Source organism: Trachemys scripta, chromosome 12 (genome assembly GCF_013100865.1).
Source record: "Trachemys scripta elegans isolate TJP31775 chromosome 12, CAS_Tse_1.0, whole genome shotgun sequence".
Lineage (NCBI taxonomy): Eukaryota > Metazoa > Chordata > Testudines > Emydidae > Trachemys > Trachemys scripta.
Genome location: NC_048309.1, coordinates 1,062,371 through 1,085,552, shown reverse-complemented (window position 1 = coordinate 1,085,552; position 23,182 = coordinate 1,062,371). Strand labels below are relative to the sequence as shown.

General features: G+C 58.8%; 1 protein-coding gene across 1 annotated transcript; it reads left to right on the top strand.

Annotated features, from left to right (window-relative positions):
* Positions 1-2,620: 2,620 nt before the first annotated feature.
* LOC117885978 (WAP four-disulfide core domain protein 3-like) lies at positions 2,621-7,462 on the top strand. The gene is made up of 4 exons (XM_034787583.1): positions 2,621-2,780; positions 3,029-3,454; positions 3,858-3,992; positions 7,115-7,462. Exons 1-3 carry the CDS (start codon positions 2,705-2,707, stop codon positions 3,989-3,991), a joined length of 636 nt encoding a protein of 211 aa, XP_034643474.1. The 5' UTR covers positions 2,621-2,704; the 3' UTR covers position 3,992; positions 7,115-7,462.
* Positions 7,463-23,182: the final 15,720 nt, after the last annotated feature.

Genomic DNA, 23,182 nt, shown 5'->3' with positions numbered 1-23,182 from the left:
CGTTGTGGCTGGATGTGCAAGGGCAGGACTGTTCTCTGATTGCTAATGACAGCAGCAGGGGGGCAGGGACGCTATCCCAGGGCTTCCATCCTAATGACGCCCCAGTGGCAGGATAGAGAGAGAGAATCCTGATTCCCAGGTACCTCATGGCCACTGCCCCCACATCACTCCCCCAAGCCCACCCACCACTGCCACGCACGGTCTTGTGCACAATTATCACCAGAAGCTGCAGCTCCAGCCCTTTAGTCAAACACAATCCCTGGGCTCACAGCGGGGGGAGGGAAATGGTCTGGCCTGTTGGCACGGAGTCCCCGGGGCAACGCTCTGGAACTGCTTCCTACGAAGCCAGGCAGGACTCTGGTGAAGTCTCCTCTCCCTCGGAGCAGACTGTCTCCAGGGCAAGAAGAACAGGAGTACTTGTGGCACCTTAGAGACTAACAAATTTATTAGAGCATAAGCTTTTGTGGACTACAGCCCACTTCTTCGGATGCATACAGAGTGGAATAAATATTGAGGAGATATATATACACACATACAGAGAGCATGAACAGGTGGGAGTTGTCTTACTTAATTGGTCTCTCAGAATTGGTAAGAGAAAAAAAACTTTTGAAGTGATAATCAAGATAGCCCAGTACAGACAGTTTGATAAGAAGTGTGAGAATACTTACATGGGGAGATAGATTCAATGTTTGTAATGGCTCAGCCATTCCCAGTCCTTATTCAATCCTTTGTTGATTGTGTCTAGTTTGCATATCAATTCCAGCTCAGCAGTCTCTCGTTGGAGTCTGTTTTTGAAGTTTTTCTGTTGTAAGATAGCCACCCGCAGGTCTGACATTGAATGGCCAGACAGGTTAAAGTGTTCTCCCACTGGTTTTTGAGTATTTTGATTCCTGATGTCAGATTTGTGTCCATTAATTCTTTTGCGTAGAGACTGTCCGGTTTGGCCAATGTACATGGCAGAGGGGCATTGCTGGCACATGATGGCATATATCACATTGGTAGATGTGCAAGTGAACGAGCCCCTGATGGTATGGCTGATGTGATTAGGTCCTATGATGATGTCACTTGAATAGATATGTGGACAGAGTTGGCATCGGGCTTTGTTACAAGGATAGGTTCCTGGGTCAGTGATGTGTGGTTGCTGGTGAGTATTTGCTTTAGGTTGGGGGGTTGTCTGTAAGCGAGGACAGGTCTGTCTCCCAAGATCTGTGAAAGTAAAGGATCATCTTTCAGGATAGGTTGTAGATCTCTGATGATGCGCTGGAGAGGTTTTAGTTGGGGGCTGAAGGTGACAGCTAGTGGTGTTCTGTTATTTTCTTTGTTGGGCCTGTCTTGTAGGAGGTGACTTCTGGGTACAAGAAGCTCACACGGCTTCACCTTCCTGGGTCTCTCCTGGGAGCATTCAGCATCCTCTGCCCCTCCGTGCACTTCCCACAGCGAGTCTGCCCAGGCGGGGTCCTGGGGAAGCCAAAGGGTCCTGCGCCCCCACTTTGCAGTCAGATGTGACTCTCAGCCAGCCAGTAAAACAGAGGTTTATTAGATGACAGGAACACGGTCTAAAACAGAGCTTGTAGGTACAGAGAACTGGACCCCTCAGCCGGGTCCATTCTGGGGCCCAGTGAGCCAGACACCCACATCTGTCCCCAGCCAGCCCCAAACTGAAACTCTCCAGCCCCTCCTCCTCTGCTTTGTCCCTTTCCCAGGCCAGGGGGTCACCTGATCTCTTTGTTCTCCAACACCTTCAGTTGGCATCTTTGCAGGGGAGGGGCCCAGGCCATTAGTTGCCAGAGTGCCGGCCATTCTCTGTGCAGACAGTATCACAGGGGCCTTCTTGGGCTCTGCAACAATTATACACCCTGATCCCCCCACCTAGATACCTAAGAACTGCATAGGGGAAACTGAGGCACCCCCACGGTACTCAGAGAAAACATTAAGAACATTCCCACTTTGTCACACCTGTGCCCTGCATCTGGCCTGACAGTCTGTGGCTCTGTCCACACTTGGAGCTGGGGGCGTGATTCCCACACTAGCTCTCATCCAGCGAGTTCACTAAACATGGAGTGTAGCTGGAGTAGCACTGGCAGCGGCCAGCAGGGCATGGGTTTGGCATCCCGAGTACGGATGCGTCCGAACCCCAGGGGTATGTCCTCGAGGCAGTTTGCCTCATGCCACCACTCGCCACGACCCCGCTACTCCAGCTACACACCAGTTCTTAGCTCACTAGCTGGATGAGAGCACGTCTACCGGAGCTGGCAATTCCCCCTAAGCCCCAAGGGCAGACATAGCCTGTGGATCTGTGAGTGGATCCAGGCACCAGCCCACCCCACAGGGACAGTTACCCTTGCTTGGGGGGTGAGCAGAACATGGCAGGCCCCACCGAGCTGCTCCACATGTGAATGGAGCTGCCACCCTCTCTGGAGGAGCCCGGTCCCACACAACGCAGGCAATAGTTCCCCACAAACAGCTTTGGGCTCTCCGCCTTCCAAGGGGATTTCTCAACACCCCGGCCCTGCCCAGAGGGAAGGGACAGGCCCCAGGGGCTATGACACAAGTTCTGTTGTGAAACGGAGTCAGGAGGAAGTTAGGTCCCTGTTGTTCAACTGTGAGCCAGCCCCTCCCTCTCCCACCCAGCCCCACCTGTGCCAAGGTTTAAATCCCAGCCCGGCTCAGCGCTGGGCACTCAGACCCGGCTCCCGGCAGCACCATGAAGTCAGGGGCCATCTTCCTCCTCCTGGGCCTCCTGGCCCTCTGGGCCCAGCTGCCGCCTGCATCTGCTCGAGGTGAGTAGAGAGAGCAGCTCAGGTCAGCAGAGAGGAGCCGCCTGCCAGCCCAGCACGGGCAGAGCGGCAGCTTCCCCTCCTGCCCTGCTGTGTTCATAGATATGAAGGGAGCCTCCCCTGGGTAAGCAGCTGGTACTCCTAGCCTTAGCTCTGCTAGTGCAGGTGGGCAGAGAGGGGCTCAGGGCCAGGGTCTGTGACTCTCCTCTCCCCGAAAGCCAGCGGGCTCCTCACCTCTTTGGTGGTGCCAGGTGAGTTCTGCTGGCTGCATGCAGGTGATTGGCCCACAGAACCCAGCAGTTCTCCCCACCTGTTCCAGGCTCGGCAGCAGGCCGGGACCCTCTGCCAGGGTGAAGGGACGAGCGAGGTCCGCAGAGCAGGCGGAAGCTCTGGGTACCAGGTCTCTCAGTGTGGAGCAGGAAGCCAGCGGGCAGGGGCCTGTCCTAGGCAGAAGCTGTGCAAGGAGGAGGGGACAGTCAGGGCAGCTTCAGGACGATACTGCTTGACTGCCATGTGCCTGTTCTGCCTTGCAGGACGACCTGGAATCTGCCCCAAGCCCCAAGGCCTGGGGCTCTGCGTGGAGAGATGCCGGGGGGACTATTCTTGTCCTCCAGGACGAAAGTGCTGCAGTAATGGGTGTGGACACGTCTGCATGAAAGCACTAATCCCACCGCCAGGTGAGGTCAGACCCAGGTTCACGTCCGACTCTGCCCTGGACTGGGACGCTCCCGGCATCTTGTGGGGGGATGTGCCCCTAACCAAGCAGGGAGGAGGGGATGGGGTCATTCAGCGGAGGGGCAGGACCCCAGCCCCACTAACCAGCCCTGGATGATCCCGCTGCCCCCAGCCCCCGGGCTCAGAGTTGCTACTCAGACCGGATGCGGTGGTTTCTTTCTTCTCCCCTATGGCAAGCTCCCAGCTCACAAGGCCGGGGCCAGGCCACGGGGTGTCTCTTCATTCCTAGCCTGGCCGCTCACAGCCTGGCTCAAACCCACCCTGCGTTCTCACCGGAGCTGGTCGGGTTGAGCTGGTGTCTCCAGATAAGGGGTGTGACTGCCAGGAGATTGTTCTGTGCTGCAGGGAGATCCGGCCGTTGTCCAAAGCCAACTGGCTTCGGCATTTGTGTGGAATTGTGCAGTTCTGATGTGCAGTGCCCCAGGGGACAGAAGTGCTGCAGCAACGGATGTGGCCACGTCTGTACAACAGTAATTTGAGGTAAGATTAGGGGAATCGCTGCGCTCGGAGCCCTGCCCCAGGCTCGGACACTGGGGATGTTCCAATCACAGGACCTCCACCCCCCCCAAGTCCACCTTGAGGGCTAATGGACAGTGGGAGGAGTCAGGCTCATTCAGTGAGAAAGAAGGACCTGCCAATTTGCCCAGAGCTGAAGCCAGAGGTGGATTCCTCTCTCCGGGCTGGGCCCATCAGTGGGCAGTTCCAGGCTGTAGCGTGTTCCTAGTGAGACCAGCTGGGCTCAGCGTGCACCAGCTCTGGGTTCCCCAGGCTGGCAGGCGCTTGCTGCCGCCCGTGCTCTCCCATGGTGAGCCTGGAATTCAGAGCGTCTCGAATGAGCAGCAGCAGCGCAGAGCAGGGATGAGAAGCAGCGAGCCCGTCACTCAGCACCTCCAGTGACAAGCAGGAAAGGGGGGCACTTTGGGAGTTTCCCAAGGGGTGGTTAGATTTTACAGCTGAAATCTAACAAACTGGGCTTGCCAATAGGACGTGTGTGATGGGCAGAATTCGCACAGGCTCCAGGGAGCGTTACCTCACTAGCTGAAATTCAGCGTTTAACGTGAGCAGAATTTCTCACACCAGGACACTGGGTTATTCTGAACCACCCGACAATCTGTTACTTGCCCAGGCTGGCAGCAGTTTGCCATCGACAGCTCACCACTCACGTGTGGGCACAAAGTTCTGGGCCTGGGCCCAACACCAATACAGTCATGAAGCAATTGTCAGAGCCTAGGCCTGAGGTTCAACAGGTACACCAAAGAACAATGCAAATCACTAAGATTTCCTATTGCATTGACACTTGACTGCCAGTTCGTTAGGATCGAACACACGCCTCACCCGCACGGCGTTTCTCCAAGGACTAAGGATGCACTTGTCTTTACGGCACTTTTCAGAGTGTGTCCCTGCTACTGGAACGAGTGGGTCCAAAAGGGGCAAGTTTAGAATTTCAAAAGCAGTTGCTTAAAGCTGTGGTTCAAATCTCTTAGGCCAGTTTGCTTGGAGCGCAGGCATCCAGCATCAGTTAACATCGACCCAGGTCTCACTTGGGAGCTCAGCTTGTCTGCAGGTGAAATGCTCCAGCCGCACAGTCGAGCCGCTGCAGGGCAGACGCTACCTCCACCGAGGGGAGGGGTCTCCCATGGCGCAGGGAATCCACCGCCCCGGGAGGCCGTAGCTAGGTCGACGGAGGAATTCTCCCGGCGACCTGGCGCTGTCTGCACCGGGGTTAGGTCACTTAACGACGCTGCTCAGGGGTGTGGGGTTTTCACACCCGGAGCCACGGAGCTGGGTCGACCTGACTTGAGTGTAGCCCAGGCTTTAGCAAGAAACCCGCAGTTCCAATGTTACAGACTATAAGAGAAACAATCTATATCTCGCTTCTTATTCTCTTACCCCGGGGCTGGGAGAAGAGTCCTTCCCACCCTGCTGCTCCAGGCAGCTGTCGGGCCCACTAGGGTTTCTGCAGCTACTTCGAGCCCAGTGGTGACCTCAGCTTACCGCACCCTGACTCCAGGGCTTGTTGGGGGAGGGGAAGCCAGGCCCACTCTGATGGCCGGTGCCCACTTGCCATCGGGGTGATCAGATTTCAGCTCTCTCCAATTCTCTGCTGCTTCCCTCTGTACCCACGAGATGGCTCTGGTGTAGAACAGATCTCTTCAGTCCTTTTCTCAGCAGGTTCAATTCATTTCAGGGGCTGTAGTTCAGAATTAGCCTACGTTATTCACTGAAATTTCCCCCTTTTTAAGCAATTTCTTTTAATAATTCAAAGTCGTACCCTGGTTCAGTGATTAGATGGGTCAGGTTCCTTTGCGAGCAGGGCCGGCTCTGGCTTTTTTGCCACCCACAGCAAAAAACACCCGGTCAGAACAGCGGGGGGGGAGGGGGGAAGAGGGAGAAGAAGAGGAAAACAAACCTGCCCCTGGCCGGGGGGGCAGGGGAAGACAACAAACTGGCCGGAGCAGCAAAAAAGGGGGGTGGGGGGAGGAAGGGGCATGGAGCCTGCCCCCGGCTGGAGCAGCAAAAGCGGGAGGGGGAGAACAAACCGGCTAGTCGGAGCAGCAAAGGGCGGGGGGGAAACAAACCTACCCCCGGCGGGAGCGGCGGGCAGGAGGGACGACAAACTGGCCCGCCTGCTGGAGCGGCGAAGGAAAGAAAAAATAAAAACAAACAAAAAATACCTGCGGGGCGGTGGGAGCGTGGGTGCAGGGGGACTCCCGGCCCTGCAGACCCCGGGCAGCGGAGTGCACACCCCAGCTAGCAGGGTGGGAGGGGGGGAGGGAAGGGGGGCAGCCATGGCTTCCTTAAGCGGGGCGCTTGCCACACGGCCCCTCCCGCTGCGCCGCCTGCTCAGAGGGCTCCGCGCCGCTCCGTTCGGCAGGCAGGGAAGGACGCGGGGTGCCCTACCGGGCTTGATGCAGGGCGCTCCCCTCCTCCGCCCCCTACAGGGCAGCGGGAGCAGTAAACCAAAAAGAAAAAACCTGCAGGGGCGGCCAAAGCGCTGAAGCGCAAAACAAAACAAAAAGGATTGGCTGGAATGCCGCCCTTTGAAATCTGCCGCCCCAAGCACCAGCTTGCTCGGCTGGTGCCTGGAGCCGGCCCTGTTCGCGAGCGATCCAGTGCCTCTGGCTTCTAGAGTGCCGCCAGCCTCTACCGTGAGAGCAAGCAACAGCCATTAGCCTCTTCTAAAAGTGGCGGGTGCGCTCCAGACGCTGTCTGAGTGCCGATTCGCCGTTCGCAATGCAGCGTTTACAATAGAACAAGAGACAATCTACACGAGAGAGTTGGATTCAAAGGGCAGACAGGTGTGCGACGTCTGGGACAAAACAGCTTAGCCTGTTCAATGGGATTTAGAAGGAAAACAATTGTCTGGTTTATAAGCTAGGAGAAAACCCAGGGGTTGTGTTTCTGGGGAGCCCAGGCAGTGAATCCCCAAGGGAACGCCATGGACCACACACTGTCACGTCTCCTAACTCAGACCCGCGGGATGGGCGGGTACGGCAGCAATGGGCGTGGGATGGAGCAGAACACAGCGTGGGGGCTGGGACCATTCTATCCAACTCAGGCTCATTCGCGTCTCTAACTCATGTCCCCTCCTTCTCTCCAAGGCTTGCGTTCCCTCCCCAGGCTTGGGACCCCTCTGCCGGCCATGGCATCACAACCTGCCTGAGGCCGGGGCCGGGCTGAGGAGTCCTTCCACGACGGATCTGCTACGAGGGCTGGGGAGAATGCTCCATTCCCCCGTCGCTCTTCCCTTCTGGTAGCTTACTCTCCCAAGCACCCCCTGCCCTCCATTAGCTGCTTCGGGGTGCCCTGCTGAGGGACTGCTTTGTGTCCTGAATTTGGGGCCCCTGGCCAGGGAGCCAAGGGCTGTTGCTGCAGCCTTGGGGTGTGTTCCTCTCTGGCCAGCTCAGCTTTGCTTTTCTCTCTTAATAAACGTGTGACGCATTAACCCACCTCTGCTTTATCGTCCCCGGCTCGCAGCCTTGGTGGTGCCCCACGCACCTCTCACGGCTCCCAGAACCCCCGTCATGAGACCCCCGGCCTGAGCCAGGCCAGGCCTGTGCTGACGTTCCTGTTTGGACCCGCAGGTTTCAAAGGGAGAAAGTTCACTCCGAGAGAAACGTGCTCCAGGGCTGCCCCCGATCTGAGACCAGTCCCAGGGCTCCGCCCGCCACCCCGAGCTAACCCAGGGGTCAATCCGACTCCAGTCCCTCGTAGAGCAACGGTGTCTCTCACCCTCCTGCTCGTCCTAGGGCACAGCAGCAAAGGTGCAGCTCCAGCTCGCCCCCTTGTGGCAGAGGTAGCAATGCAGCAACTCAGTCTCAGTTTCCCCCACGGCCCTTTGGCCTATCCAGCCTTGGAGTCCCTGGCCCTCTGGCCAGGCCACTTCACAGGGTCAGCCAGTCCAGGGCCACAACGTTATTTACCCAAGTCCAGCAGAGACACCGAAACAACCAGCCCTTCGGCTGATCACCACCTGATCGCAGGGGGCCTCCACTGTTGCAGACCACCCGGCTGTCTAGCCTCAGTTGGCCCCACAGCTCAGGGGCTGGCACGCTCCCCCCCCCTCGCCCAAGAGCTCAGGCAGGCTCCATGCCCCTTCCTCCTCCCACCCGTGGGCTTCCTCCCATTTTAAATGCTGTACCCAGGCCTAACCGCCCCACCAGTACACCCACAGAGGGGCACCTGAGCTCTTCCAGACCAGGACAGAGTCAAATACCCCCTTACGGGCACCCAGCACCAGGGTATCTGGGTGCCCATACAAAGAAACCCGTGCAAGCAGCTGGCAGTTCTAAAGACCAAGCCATTCCATGCCAACAGGCTCACCCCTCCAGCCGGGCATGACGGGACTGCAGTCACTTATCTACCCACCATGCCACCGTGCAGCAGCACCTCCTCCCCCGGGCCCCGGAATGGCAGTCAAGCCTGGCTGGGATACTGACGGGACCGCACGCACGAGAACTGGCAGCGGACGCTAAGCGTGGGGAGCTGCCAGCCCCAGCGAGGAGAGCAGGAGAGAAGCAGGAAACGTGGGTGGGACCTGGACAAATGCAGCTAATGCATCCGGGGAAAATAAGGCCAACGGCAAACCCGTAACGGGAGGGAGCATGGAGGGCAAACCTGGCCTGCAGCACTGGAGGGGCGAGCGCAGGGTGCTGGGCTATCAGCCGCAGGGCACTTGCCCAGAGGGTTCCCTTCAGGGATGGGTCCAGGCTCATTTGCTGGTGTCCTGCATCGGCCCGTTGGACTCCCCCTCCCCCAGCCAGGGACACCCCGGCCAGCAGCCTCCTGCCTGCTCTCTGCCTCTGGACACAGCCCCGCCCGAGAGGCAATCCGGGGCTGCCACAACTGCTCAGCAGCTACAGACATTGCCACCGCCGTCCCAGCGCCAGGCCAGGGGCTGCCAGGAGCCCCCCACGGGCAGAGAAGCCTCCTCCCTCTCGTTCGGCCCACGGGGCTGCTAACTAGGGCTCGGCGCTCGCTCTGAAGAACCAGCCCAGACGCAGCAGATCCCCGGCTCCTGGCAATGTGAGCAAGCCCAGCGGTGGGGTCAAATCCCCCGGGCCCCAGAAGCCCCATCAGCCTGCAGGAGACGTCCCCTCACCAGGCCCAGCAAGAGTCGGAGTGGCCTCTCCAGAGCCAGCGAGCCATGTGCCGAGTCCGGGGCAGGGGGCGAGCTCCTGCCTCGGTCCCTGAGCCAGCCGTGGCTCACACCAAACGGCTCCGGTGCAGGGAAGGGTTATAAAGATGTTTGCGTCTCGCTACCACTCAGCTGGCTTGGAGGGGCCTGGGACAGGAGCCAATTTAACAGGCTTGTCTTGCCCATGGAGCAGGGGGCTGGGCGCCCTGGAGCGCCTGGATTCTACTCCCCACTCTGCTCTGCCTCACACGGGGGCCTTGAGCAAGGCCCTTCTCCTCCGAGAGCCTCAGTTTCCCCACGAGAACATTCCATGCCAGGGTGACTGCCCAGTGCACTGGCCGTGGCAGGTGCCAACCCCGTGCAATGGCTCCACATCTCCTCGTTAGTGCTCATAAGGAGCTTTGAGCATGAAAAGAGCTAATTACTAACGAGGCCTGTGCTCAGTCAGCCATTGCTATCGGAGCGTGGGGGTGACTGGGCTCGGTACGGAGCGACTCTCCTCACAGGCTGTCCTGTGCCTGGAACACGAGGAGTCACGAGAAGCACTGGGCCTGTGGCCAGCCCTGCCCCTCGGTGCCAGCAGCTGCCCTTCACGCTGCAAGGGGCATTGGGGTGCCCCCACCCCCACCCAGCACAGCCACCTCCTCTCTGGGTGCTGCGAAGCCAGCCCTGCCAGAGACAACTCACCCATAAAGACATCAGAACGTCCGTACTGGGTCAGACCAAGGGTCCATCCAGCCCAGTATCCAGTCTGCCAACAGTGGCCAATAGCAGGTGCCCCAGAGGGAAGGAACAGAACAGGGAATCACCAAGTGATCCATCCCCTGTTGCCCATTCCCAGCTTCTGGCAAACAGAGGCTAGGGACACCATCCCTGCCCATCCTGGCTAATAGCCATGGATGGACCGATCCTCCAGGAACTTATCTAGTTCTTTTTTTAACCCTCTGGCAAGGAGTTCCACTGGTTGACTGTGCATTGTGTGAAGACATACTTCCTTGTTTGTTTGAAACCTGCTGCCTATTCATTTCATTGGGTGACTCCTAGTTCTTGTGTTATGAGGAGTAAATAACACTTCCTTATTTACTTTCTCCACCTCAGTCATGATTTTATAGATCTTTACCATATCCTCCCCCTTAATCATCTCTTTTTCAAGCTGAACCAGTCTTATTAATCTCTCCTGTGACAAAGTTCCTCCTCTATCTTGGTGGGTCCTGCGCTTAGTGGTAGATTTTCTTGCCTCAGAGATTCACCATGTGGGTTGGGGAACAGCTCAGAGACCTTCCCCTCTGGAAGAACCTACAGTCCAGGTCAATTGGGAGGTTTGGGGGGAACCTGGGCCCGCCCTCTACTCCGGGTTCCAGCCCATGGCCCTGTGGACTGCAGCTGTCTATAGTGCCTCCTGTAACAGCTGCATGACAGCTACAACTCCCTGTGCTACTTCCCCATGGCCTCCTTCAAACACCTTCCTTATTCTCACCACAGGACCTTCCTCCTGGTGTCTGACAACGCTTGTGCTTCTCAGTCCTCCTGCAGCACACCCTCTCACTCTCAGCTCCTTGTGCCTCTTGCTCCCAGCTCCTCACACTCACACCACAAAGTGAAGTGAGCTCCTTTTTAAAACCCAGGTGCCCTGATTAGCCTGCCTTAATTGATTCTAGCAGCTTCTTCTTAATTGGCTCCTGGTGTCCTAATTAGCCTGCCTGCCTTAACTGGTTCTAGCAGGTTCCTGATTACTCTAGTGCAGCCCCTGCTCTGGTCACTCAGGGAACAGAAAACTACTCATCCAGTGACCAGTATATTTGCCCTCTACCAGACTCCTGTACCCCACTGGTCTGGGTCTGTCACACTCCCCACATGGAAGCTGTTCCATACACCTAATCATTTTTGTTGCCCTTTTCTGGACTGTTTCCAATGCCAATATCTCTTCTTTGAGATGGGCCGACCACATCTGCATGCAGTATTCAAGATGTGGGCGTACCACGGATTTATATAGAGGCAATATAATATTTTCTGTCTTATTATCTATCCCTTTCTCAATGATTCCCAACATTCTATTTGCTTTTTTGACTGCCCTGCACATGGAGTGGATGTTTTCAGAGAACTATCCACAATGACTCCAAGAGCTTTCTTGAGTGGTAACAGCTACTTTAGACCCTGTGACAGGGTCGTTAGCTCACCGCTGCAGCGCCTCCTCCTGGTCATCTCGGGGAATTAGTTGGAGCCAGTAGAGCGCCCTCTTCAGGTGGCATCCCGCCTGTCGTCTCGCCTTTGTGGGGTGCACGGACTTGCGTTGCTCCCAACGTTTGGCATCCTCTTCTGGAACACTGTCCTCCGACAGTGTCCCTTTATCCATTCACACCCCCTTTCGGGGAGGGGGGGAGGTGGTTAATCAACAGCCCCACACCTTCAAGCCCGATCCTTGCAGTCCCGGATCTGGTGTGGTTCCAGCTGGCCACTCCCTGCAGCCTATGGCTGTGCGTATGGCACCACAGCACACCAAAGGAAAAAAAGGGGGGGGGGACTCAGACCCACCCACTACTCTGAGTCCCGGTCCAGAGGCCCTCAGGTGACAGTCTCGCTGTCCTCCTTCTCCTTCCTCCTCTGACTATCCCTCTGGACCGCTTCCCCAACAGCCCTTCTCTACGCTAGGCCTCCTCCTCCCAGGTCTGCCACCTGGCAGGCTATGGAGTAGGGCCTTCTCCTACTTTCTCAAGCTGGCCTGCACTGCGCTGTCTGCAGTGCTGGCCTCCCAGCTCTGGAGACAGACCTTCCCCTCTGAAGGCCTGGGACAGACTGACTGTTCTCCCTCTGAGCAGCCTTTTATGTGACTGAGCCGGGCCCTGATTGGCTGGCCCCAATCTGCCTTCTGATTGGCTCCCAGTAAGCCCTTCCCTGATTGGCCATGTGTCTACGCAGGCGCCTAGGCCTGCCGCAGCCCACCCTCTCTGGGTGTGGGGCAGTCCCCATCGTTTTATACGTAGAGTTGGGATGATGTTTTCCCATGTGCATTACTTTGCATTTATCAACATTGAATTTCATCTGCCATTTTGTTGCCTCTTCACCCACTTTTGGAAGATCTCTTTGTAGCTCTTCACTGTCTGCCTGGGACTTAACTGTCTTGAGTAGTTTTGTCCCATTGGTAGCAAAGCGCAGAGGCGCGAGAGCCCTTTGGCGATGCTGCAGATTGGAGATAGTTGCATCCTGCAGCAGAGGGCCCGGGCTGTGGCTTGGCCACGGTTCGCCAACACGCACATGGGGAGTTCACACAGGCTGAGGGAGACTTTCACGTGACTGCCACTTGGCAGAGAGGAGCAGGATGGACCTGAGCTTCAGGCGCTTGGCGAGGAGGCCAGGCCCATGCTGGGACGAGCGTGGGCACTGGCCTGGTGCGTCATGCAGGGAACCGCTCTCAGACACAAGGAGGTGCCACACCACACCGCCTTTCCCTCCAGAGCCTCCCTGTCAAAGTGCAGGGGGGGCCCCCTCTCCCCTCTGCAAACCCTGCTCATCACTCCAGCCCAGCAGGGTAAGGAGCAGCTCTGAGCTGCCCACCGGGGCACCAACAAACATGCAGCCCATTGGGATCGCACCAGCCCCCCATGCAACCCAGAGACACCCTCTGTCATCCAATCAATGCAGTGCCCACAGCAGCTGCCACCATGAATCATAGAATCACAGAATATTAGGGTTGGAAGAGACCTCAGGAGGTATCTAGTCCAACCCCCTGCTCAAAGCAGGACCAATCCCCAACTAAATCATCCCAGCCAGGGCTTTGCCAAGCCTGACCATAGTGCAATGGCCCAGTTCTTGTCTCATCTCCCATCCACCCTGCTCCTCCCATTCCTGCCGGGCTCTGGGCTTTGCCACACACAGCCTTGAGCATCCTCTGCTCTGCGGAGCAGGGCTCCCTCGAGGCAGGTGCAGGCTCCCTGCCTTTAGCATGCAGGCCCCAGAGCTCAGCTTTCAGACCCGTGCTTCCCACTCAGCAGCGCCCAGTCTCCCCATCAGCTCCATGCAGGGAAATCCCTCTGCGTCGAGGTGCTCAGGCCCTGCCCGGCTGAGCTCCCTGAGGGCCCTTCCTACCGTGGGGAAAAAGAACTGGGTGGCCTGCTTTATGGCAGCCAAAGTAACATCGAAGGCCCAAATTCAGGCCCTCTGACAGAAACTGACTATGTAGACGGCCTTTACGGAGAACAGTTCAGGTCAGGGCCTGACCAAAACTCAGCTGCACAGGCCCATGCCAAATACGGTCGTGGGCTATGATCAGAGGAGGGAGGGGGAAGAAGAAATGCGAAAGGCTTAGCAACATGATAACCGCTTGTGTATGAAAAACATGATAACCGCCTATATGAAGAAATCGCTCCTAGCAAAGGTCAACTTCCCTTGTAGGTTCCAGCTAACTGCCAAACTAGCCAATCATATATCATCTTTGGGCGTCCCGTAATAAACTCCTATGCCCTTAACCGTAAAACCCCAGAAAAAACAATACGTACCCTGACGAGAACAACACTCCAACTGGTGCCAAGTACCACCCATGTCGGAAACCACCAAGAAACCCCCCACCCAATAGGCACCCAATTCTCGTAAATAATAAGGAAGCTGCCGGGAAAAAAGGGACAGACCCCTACTCTTATTTTCGCATAAATGACCTATTATTGACGCATTATTTGTACTATGCTTGCGGTCTGACGAAATAAAGGCAGCCTGCGTGCTGTGCTAGGTGTGGTAGTTTTCAGACTGCTACCCCAACGCGTTGGTATGTATTGCAATAAACTGGCCTCAGGCTTGAGTCTGTGAACTAAAATCAATGCGTGGGTGACTTTTTCCATGACACTACCGCCCGGCCCTCCTTTGGCGCTAGCACACAGATCCTGGAAGGCTGGCAGCATTCCCGCTGCGGCCCAGCTCCCCACGGGCTGAGCCCTCGGGGCCAGCGGGAGGTGCCCCCATCTCTGACGCTCCCAGTTATTGGCTGGAAGTCTCTGGTGCTGCTTTTCCGACAGCCCCCAGCTGCTTGGGCCTTTCAGGGAGTTTCCCTCACGTGAATGTTGCATGGGGACCCAGAGGGAATCTCCACAGGGGCGCCCGGTTTCGAATCGTCACAGCGTGTGATGGCCCCTCGCTGACGGCGTGGCCGAGCCCGGCTAGAGACGGGAGCGGAGAGTCGCAGCCATTTCCACGGACAGCCCTGGACTCACCCGAGCAGCACCCAGTCCTTCGCCCCACCCTGCTCACTGGGCACAGCCGTGCAGGGGTGGGGGAGGAATGCTCATCCGGCTGCGTCACCGGCGACGCACTCATGGCTGCTTGGCCGGGGGCCCGCCCTGCCTGTTGCGTGTTACAGTTCTTGTCTTTTCAGTTTAACAGCCCCCTTGCTCTGGGCTGGCCGTGGCGCTAGGGAGAAGCATGTTTGCTGGCTGACGTGTGTGGACACCTGCCCTGGGAACGGAAGCGGATGGGAGCTTGTCAAATCCATCGCAGCCTCACCTTGGATTGCAGGGGAAGCCCATGCCGTGCCCGGGGGATCCAGAGAGACCCTCCCACTCAGTATGCGGGCTAACACCCTTGCTATCGCCCCGAAATGTCACACCTCTCCCATCACCACAGTACCAGACTAGCACCTCGCAGCGACCGGTGGATGATGGGTCCAGCTCCTGCTGCAGCCCCGCTTCCATCAGCTGCTTTATCCCCTCGATGAACAGCTGCCCCTTTGCGATACAGTGGGAGGGAGGGCTCAATACCCAGCCAGGGCTGTCCAGGACAGATGTTCTGGGCTGGTGACGCCCGTGGGACTGCTCCCATGTGCACCGGGCACCATGTGCGTTCGTGTCTGCAGGATGGGGGCTGAGCGCAGTAGTCAGACAGACAGACAGACTGAGGTCAAGATGTCCCAGAAAGCACAAGGCGCCATGAGCACTGCTCAGGCATATCCGCTGGTGGCCACGGGACGGGAGGGCAGGGCAGTCAGACTGTGCCATTCTCAACACACACAGCAGAGAAGCCAAATCCAGGTCCCACTGGAGTCAGTGACAAGCATCCCGTCAGCCATGGGCTCCAAAGTGTCCCCCCACCCCGAGGTGGTTCCCTGCCTCCCGAGAGGGTGGCCGTGCTGCCCCCAAAGCCCTCAAAAAAGCTGAGCCGAGTGTCTCCGCTGCAGGGAGAAATGAGCCAGCCAGGCACCAGAAGACGCGTCCCACTCCGTGGGACACAAGGTGCCGCATCTAGGTTTGCCCTTCGCCGCGTGAGCACGGGCACACAGAGACGGTGCCCCCCTAGCTGGGGAGCAGGCGGCGTGGTGCTTTGATGGAGCTCTTGTTCCTTGATTCCAACCCCCCAGGCATGGGACGGCACTTCAAAGGGCTGGTTAACGCCTACGCCGGGACAGCCGGTTTCCAGAGGGGAGCAGAAGCCTAGGACAGCGGGTGATGATTCTCCAGGGGAACTTCCATGACCTGGACTATCTGAAGCTGGCTGTAGCTCCAGATCCTGGGGGGTGCTTGGCCCCGCGGGGAGCTGCTGAGACACCCCGGGGCCTCCCGAACATCTCCCCAGAGAGACTCCAGCCAGCTCAGACTGGGCGAAAAGGACTCCAAGTGGAATCGAACTGACCCACACAGCCACTCACACCCACAGCTGCCAGCCCCTGTGGGGATGGTGCTGATCCCGCCCGGTGGCCCACGAACCAACCTGATAGAACACGGCCCCATCCCAGCCCTGATTTGCCCCCTGCTGGCAGTCGGAGCAGAAAGGCCCTGGCACGATTGGCCACGGACGCTGAGTGCCCCTCGCCCTCCAGCAAGCCCAGGCTGACGCTCCTGGGGGAGAGGGATGCCTTTAAAGCTAGTGGGTACGAGAGCGTCGTGCTCACGGCTCTTTCCTTGGCGGGTGGTGAACTGGGCAGCGTGGCTGCCATGTCACTCGCCGAGCTCCACCATGGGAGGGCCAGCCTCCTGCTCCCCAAGCACAGCCCCCTGCCACCTGAGCTGAAGCAGCCTCTTCACTAGTTGCTAGCAGTACTGGGCCCATGACACACAGATGGGCTGCTGTGATTCCACCCAGGAGAGGGCAGGGGTGCTGGGCACATACCAACCATGCCGTTACTGCATAACAGATGGCTAGAACGTGTCCCACCTCTGCCAGCTGCCTCAGTGCAGGTCTGCTGTAGACAACACCCACTTGGACCTCCTACCGCTCCCCTGAGAGAGCCCAGGGACAGACACCGCTGCAGCCAGGCAGCCAAGAGCGCTAGTGCCAAGCAGAGCAGTGCCCACAGGGATGGCCCTAGGAGCGGCACAGAATCACGCCCTGCCATCATGCCACGCCAGCACCAGGTGCCTGCAGATCTCCAGAGCACCCCGGGTTCATTTCCTCCCACTGTTGCTGCTTCCCTAGGGGGGTGCAGGGGCTGTACATGCCCATGGGTGGCAGCCCTGCCACAGGGCAGTGCAAGGTGGCAGAGGGAGTTGGCTGAACACATGCACAGATACACAGATTTTCTCAAGGTGGCCATGCAAAAATGTGTGTGCATCGTTTGCACGTGCAATCACAGTAAGCATGCACAAAGTGGGGGAGTCGTGCTTGTGAATGGCTGGCTAGGGGCCTGTGTGTCTGCACCCACCCAGCCTATATGTGCAGTCGTGGCGGGGCTCTGGGCCCAAACTGTCAAAGACCAGGCCCCGGCAGCCTCCCTGAGCAGTGCGACACAACGGCCCAGTCTCAGACGCTGGAGCAGAGAGTGCAGCACTAGTGTGCGGTGGCGAGTCCCCGGCACTGCCCGCTGAGCTGCTCTGGGCTCCCCGACTAGCCTGGCTCAAGTCTCTGCTCTTGCACGGCCCCCGTGTGAACCGGGTGAGGGGCAAGTTCCTTGGGACCAGTGAGGCTCCCCCAAAGGGACCCAGCTTTTTGTTTCCCAGAGTGCTGGCGCTGGGGTGTCTCAGGCAGCGCTCGGACACACGTTTCTTTCCTGACGAGAATGGGTGGCTGGGTTCCTCCAGCCCCCCCCGTGCCCCCGCAGACACCCTGGTCCAGCTGGAACGGTGCCGGGGTAAATGATTTCTCGGCTCATGACACTGCCTGGGGCAGGGCCGACAGTGAAATGAAAGGACACGTCTCCAGAAGGAGACCTGCCCCCTGCTCACCCAGCCGGACCCTGGCGAGTATAAATCCGGCCGGGCTCAGCGCAGGGCACTCACACCAGCAGCACCATGAAGCCAGGGACCATCCTCCTCCTCCTCATGGGACTCCTGGCCCTCTGGGCCGAGCTGCCACCTGCGGCTGGACAAGTCAGGCCCCAGACCCGGTTCTGGCCCCGGGGTGAGTGCAGACAGCAGCAGCCAGGCATGGCCCCTCTCCCAGCCCCCTTCCCCGTGCCCCATACGCCTGACGGAGGAGCCCGGGCCGGGCCGTGGGTGACAGGGCTCCCTGCCGTGCGTGTGTTGCTGTGAGGGGCTGGGTGCGCACAGTGGTTAGTGCACTGGGAGCAGAGGGTGGGCAGCGCTATACCTTGATCCTGAGTACGGGGGCATGGCCCTACTGCAGCTGAGCTGAGTGCCAGGCAGAGATCACTGTCCTGGCCACAGCTCATGTCTTCCTGGTGATGCTGGGGCTGAGTCTGACACTCCCCCGCCCTCTGGCTCCCAGCACAGAGGCTGGCCCGGGGTTGGGCCAGGGTCCCCAGGAGCAGCGACTGGGCTAGTGGAACGATCGAGGGGGCTGTAGGGAAGTGGTGGGGCCCCAGGTGGAGAGCGTGGGCCATGCACTCAGGGCGTGGAGCTGTGGATTCCACCTGTAGCCCCGCTGGCAGCCATCGACAATGCGGTGCGGCGGCCGGGGTCTCCCTAGGGCTGCACCGAGGTGGGAGAGCTCAGAACGCAAACCCCAGTGTGGGGAGCAGCTCTCCAGCCCTTCAGCGCCAGTACTCCCCTGACCCTCCCGCCGGCCCGTCAGCCGCCCCCCACCCCGCCCTCACTGCCTAGGACAGCGCCCAGGGGGCAGGGCTAAGGCCAGGCAGCTGCAGGAAATGGGCTTCCCTTCCTCCCTGGGGCTGGGGCTAGGGTCTGGCCTTTCTGTCAAAGGGGCAAGACATTGTGAGATGCAGCGCTGGGGGACCGAGCCAGGCCACACCCAGGAGCGTATCTGGCTCTGGGCAGGGCCCTCCCTTCTCCCCACATCTCAGAGCCTCCCCTGCTGGGAGAGCAAAAGGAAAGGGCCAGAGACGGGGCAAAAACTGAAACAAAACAAGCCAAGGGCGTCCCCCCCCACAGCTGAGAAATGCTGTGGAACAGGGGAGAGGTCACCTGGGGTCACTTCCCTGGGAACCGTAGCAATTAGACAAGCCACAGCTTGTAATCATTTACCGCTCTCCCTGCACAGGTGTGTGGGTGTGTGTGTGATGGGGGGGGTTGCACTGGCTAACCTCACTGCTACTCGCAAGGGACCAGACTTGCCCTCAGGGCCCCGTCCCCCTAAATCCAGGGGTGCACCCAGGGATGGCAACACAGCGGTGGTGGCAACGGGCCCCATCCTGTCCAGGCCTGCGGAGCCCGAACAACCTCACTGTGTCATCATGCCAGCCCTGCTGTGGGGGGAGCCCCTTGCTAGAGCCCAGGTGGAAGGAGCAGGCCGGCTACTCCTCCGCCTCCAACGTGGGCCCGTCGGGAACATCTCACCAGGAGCACCAGGCGGGCTGGGACTGGGTCTGCCAGCTGTCAGCAGACACCAAGCTCCTTTGGGCTCCTGGGTCCAGCGCCCCTCTGAGCTGCCAACCCCAGCCGGGTCTGGACCTGCACTGTGGAGACAGCCAGGCCGGGGAGAGCTTCAGGCACTGGGGGAGCTCAGCTGGCAGCCTGGCTTCTGAGGAGCCCCCTCCCCACCTGCTCTGCTCATGTACAAAACGATCAGGAAGGAGGAGACGGTATCGTGACCAGGAAGCAGCCTGGTCCTACTGTGACGCCCTGGCACGAGTGGAATGTGAGCATCTTGGGAAATGTCACACGTAGAAAGAGAGTCAGACTCTTTCCAGCTCCCAGGTATGAATGCCGAGGCTTGGACCGAATCCAAGCATGAGTCCGGGCTCCTTTCTCGGAACTGATGCCAGCGAGTTAATTCCCCCTCAGGCGCTCCGGCTGGCTGGAGGCGGCTCAAACCAGAACAGGTCTTTGAGCAGTTAATCTCCCAGGGGTCACGGTGTAACCTTGGGCTCGGTGCAAACCTGCCAGGGACTCCGGTGAGGGCGAGGGGGAAATGGCACTCCCAGCTGGGAATAGAGAGAATGGAAAGGTCATTTGGTGTCTCTGGGTGCAGCCAATTCTCCATCGGTGCCACAGGGCACCTGTAGAGAGTGAAGCCATTCTGTCCAGCCGGCCGTGAATCCATCTCCCGGCACAGGGTCACAGAAAGCAGGGGCCTCGCTCCAGCCTGCTCACTGGTTTACCTGTTCCCTTCTGCTATGGAGCACATCTCTGGGCTCCCTGCTGCCTTGGGCCTCTAGATGGCTTGTTATAAAGGTCCAGGGGGTTCGGGTCGCCATCCCGCCAAGGCCACCTAACCATCAACAGGAGCGCCACGCCAGGCAAACTGGTAAAGCTGCCGTGTCGGGAGCTGACAGGACCCACAAGGGAAGGGACACAGTTTAGCGGGTGCTGGCCAGTAGCTGGAACACTGGCTGCTCCCAACAGCCAAGGGGAAGCAGAGGGGCCACTCTTTGGAGCTCTTTGGAGCTCAGCTATCAGTACGGTTCCAAGTGCTTCTTGGGCCGACAGGTGCGTCCCGTGGGCTGAGCTGGGCAGAGGACAATTGGCTCAGATCCCCGTGGAGACACTTTGAGGTTCTGCCCTTTGCACCGCGGGCATGGGCCTCATAGGGCCAGCTCTGACTCTCTCCTGCCAAGGTAGACGGGACAGCGGGTTCTCCTTCGCAAGGGGCAGTCTGATTAGGGCTAGGGGTGCAGCCCCCTTGCTCAGCGGGGCTCTCTGTGGCAGTCTTCAGCCCTGCCAAAGTCAACTCCCCCAAGCCCTTCTAACAGGCCTGGGTCCGCCATGGGGAGGGGTTTGATGCTGGCAACTCATAACTGGTCCGTTCCTGTGTCCCATGTGTGGGCAGCACACAGGGTCCTCGGCAGGTGGGCAGCCAAACAATGGACTCTCCCAGGATTTCCTGGCTGTGGTGGAAGAGGAAGCACCATTTAGCATGTTGCCTGGTATTATCTGATATCTGTATCATCATAGCACCTTGGAGCCCCCGTCATGGACCACAGACCTGTGGTGCTAGGCGCTGTACAAACAGAACACAAGTCGCTCCCTGCCACAAGAGCTGACAACCTGCCTGCCACTCTTGGGGATTGTCTCAGGTCACCTTAGGCTTCCCCAGATGCCGCAGGGTGACGTCCGTGTCCCTATGCCAGCCCCTCTGGTGGAAACGGACCCCACCCCCCGCCGCCATCCTCTCCAGATGGGGATGCAGAGAGCTCTCCGGGAGCTGCAGTGCTACAGTCCAGCTCCCTGTGCTGTTGTGATCGGAGGGGAACGTGAACGGGCACCACTTCAGAGAGAGTGCTTGCTTCAGCTTCACCAGTAGAACCAGAGTCTGCTCCAAGCGAGAGAAACCGGAGCACCATCAACGCAGCTCTCTAGCAAGGCTACTGAGTGACAACAGCACCAGCCAATGGAAACCAAAGCTAGAAGTTTACATCATCAAAGCCAACTGTCACTGGCTGCTGTGGGGTACGAGGGCTGGACACTGTTACTGTGATGCAGTTGAAAGGTGCTGAGGCATCGGTCTTCCCCACGGCCCGAGTCCTGGCGTCAGCAGGGGCCGGCTCCAGATTTTTTGCCGCCCCAAGCGGTGAAAAAACAAAACAAAACAGTGCCGCCGAGGAGGAAGACAGGGAGTGAAGGACCCGCCGCCGAATGAGCTGCCGCCGAAGTGCCGACGACAACGACCCGGACGTGCCGCCCCAACAACGGACGGAGTGCCGCCCCTTTCTATTGGCCGCCCCAGGCACCTGCTTCCTTCGCTGGTGCCTGGAGCCGGCCCTGGGAGCAAGGACCCCCTGGTACCTGGTGTTGACACCTGCTCCAGACATGCAATCTGTGCGCCTCAGCTCAGCTCCCCCAGCTGTGTACACACGTGGCCGTCGGTAGCCGGCTGGGCATGTAGCTCTCCAGCCTGTGCGTGACACAGCTGGGCCTGTGTGTGTAGATCAGACACTAGGTAATCTGGGAGCGTGCCTCCGCTGGTGCCTGGTGGAGGAGTGGGCCCCACACACGGATCAACACGTGGCTGCTGCCCCTCCCCATGGGGCCATGGGGAAGGATTTATGGGGTTCACTCCCTGCTTTGTCCTCCCTTTTCCTCGCTCTGACGGAGTCCCGGCACAGGTGTGGGTTATATGAAAGAGCCCTCTCCTCGCCCTCTCCTGCGATGTCAGCCCTGGCTTTGTTATTACGTAGACGCTCCCGCACTCCCAGAGCAGAGTGTGCGAGAGCAAACAGCCTGTTGATTTACGGCTGCTCCACACCTTGCCTCATTGTTGATTCTGGACTTTAAATTACTTGACAATGTGCACAGGGACAGAGCTGCCAAACTCGGTGTGACCTCAGAGCCTCAAGAGCTTGCCCGGAGCCCAGGCGTGTGCCCAAAGCCTGTGCCGTGTCCCTGTGACACGGACACATCTGTCTGCAGCAGATGCTGTTTCCGTGTCCAATGTTGCCTGGAGCAAGCCAGTCTCTGGCTGTGCCTCAGTTTCCCCACCTGAGATGTGGGGATAAGGAGACGTGGACGTTCACCTGCCATGCTCCATAACATGGAGTGACAACACCCTCCCTTACTTCTTGAGCGCACTGAGACGCTGAATTCATTACGGTCTGTGAAAGGACTCTGCTACTGGGTGGCTACAGGGATGGGTGCAGCATCTGCTTCTCCCATCCCAATGCTCCCAGGCTTTTGGTTCAGCCGAACTGCTCCACTTCCTCTGACCTGGGACAGTGGGAACTGCTCTCAGCCCTGGGTGGGCTCACTGTCTGCAGGGGAGCCCATCCCCGTGCTCTCCGAGGGCCTGCGCTCGTGTTAGCTCCATTGTGCTCCATCAGGCCTTTAGCTACTATAGGTTCTGCAGGTTCTTCCTGTCCCCTCCCAAACACGAGGCGGGAGCGTTGCCAGCACAGTGGCAGTTGCTTTCCCCCCCGGAGGCTCCTGCAGCAGAGCTGTGCTTGAGTGATTCCCACAAGCCGTAGGGAGTCAGTGCGCCCCGGCCCCAACCCAAAGCAGGGAAGCGTCAGTGCAGGGGGGCGTTTCTAAGGGGGTTGCTAAGGGATCAGTTCTAGGCCCAATGCCATTCAACATTTCCCTGTTACCTCCCTCGCTGGAGAGAAAGTCCCAGGCAGTGCAGGGCTGGTTAATCTGGTGGGGAACGGCAGAACAGGAGCCGGGGGCTGGGAGTTAGACGGTCCAGTCAGGCATAAGACACAGACTGTTAACAGTGCAGGCAGCGATCAGCCACTGGACCAACTCCCCAGGGAAATGTGGAGTCTCCTCTCAATGCTTCTCATGCAGGCTGGAGCCTTTCTGGGAGGTGCTTTAGTCAACCACAGGTGGTTGGGCTCAGCACTGGGGGCCGGGAGAAATTTGGTGGCCTGGGAACTGCCCGAGGTCAGACTGGATGATCGAAGGGTCTCTTTTGGCCTTAAGTTCTGTGACTTGATGAAATCACAGTCCTTGGGTTCCTGTGTCCAGCCTGCTGCAGTTTGGGGGGACCCAGGCTGCTCCCGCTGCACCAGCTCTCGGACACTGAGCCGTCCGTCTCGATGGGCCATGAGGGCACAGCTATTCGGTGCCACACTCAGCAACGCACGGAGCACGGTCAGCCAGCGATTCTCCCGCTCACCAGGACGCAGCAGCCACTGAGATGTGCCACGCACAGAAACACCCCCAGGGGAGCTGCAAACCCCAGCTGCTCCCAAGAAACCCGCGTAAGCAGCAAGTTCTTGAATTGCCCTGGCCCCCCGTGTCTGGGGACCAGCGGTGGCTCTGGGGGG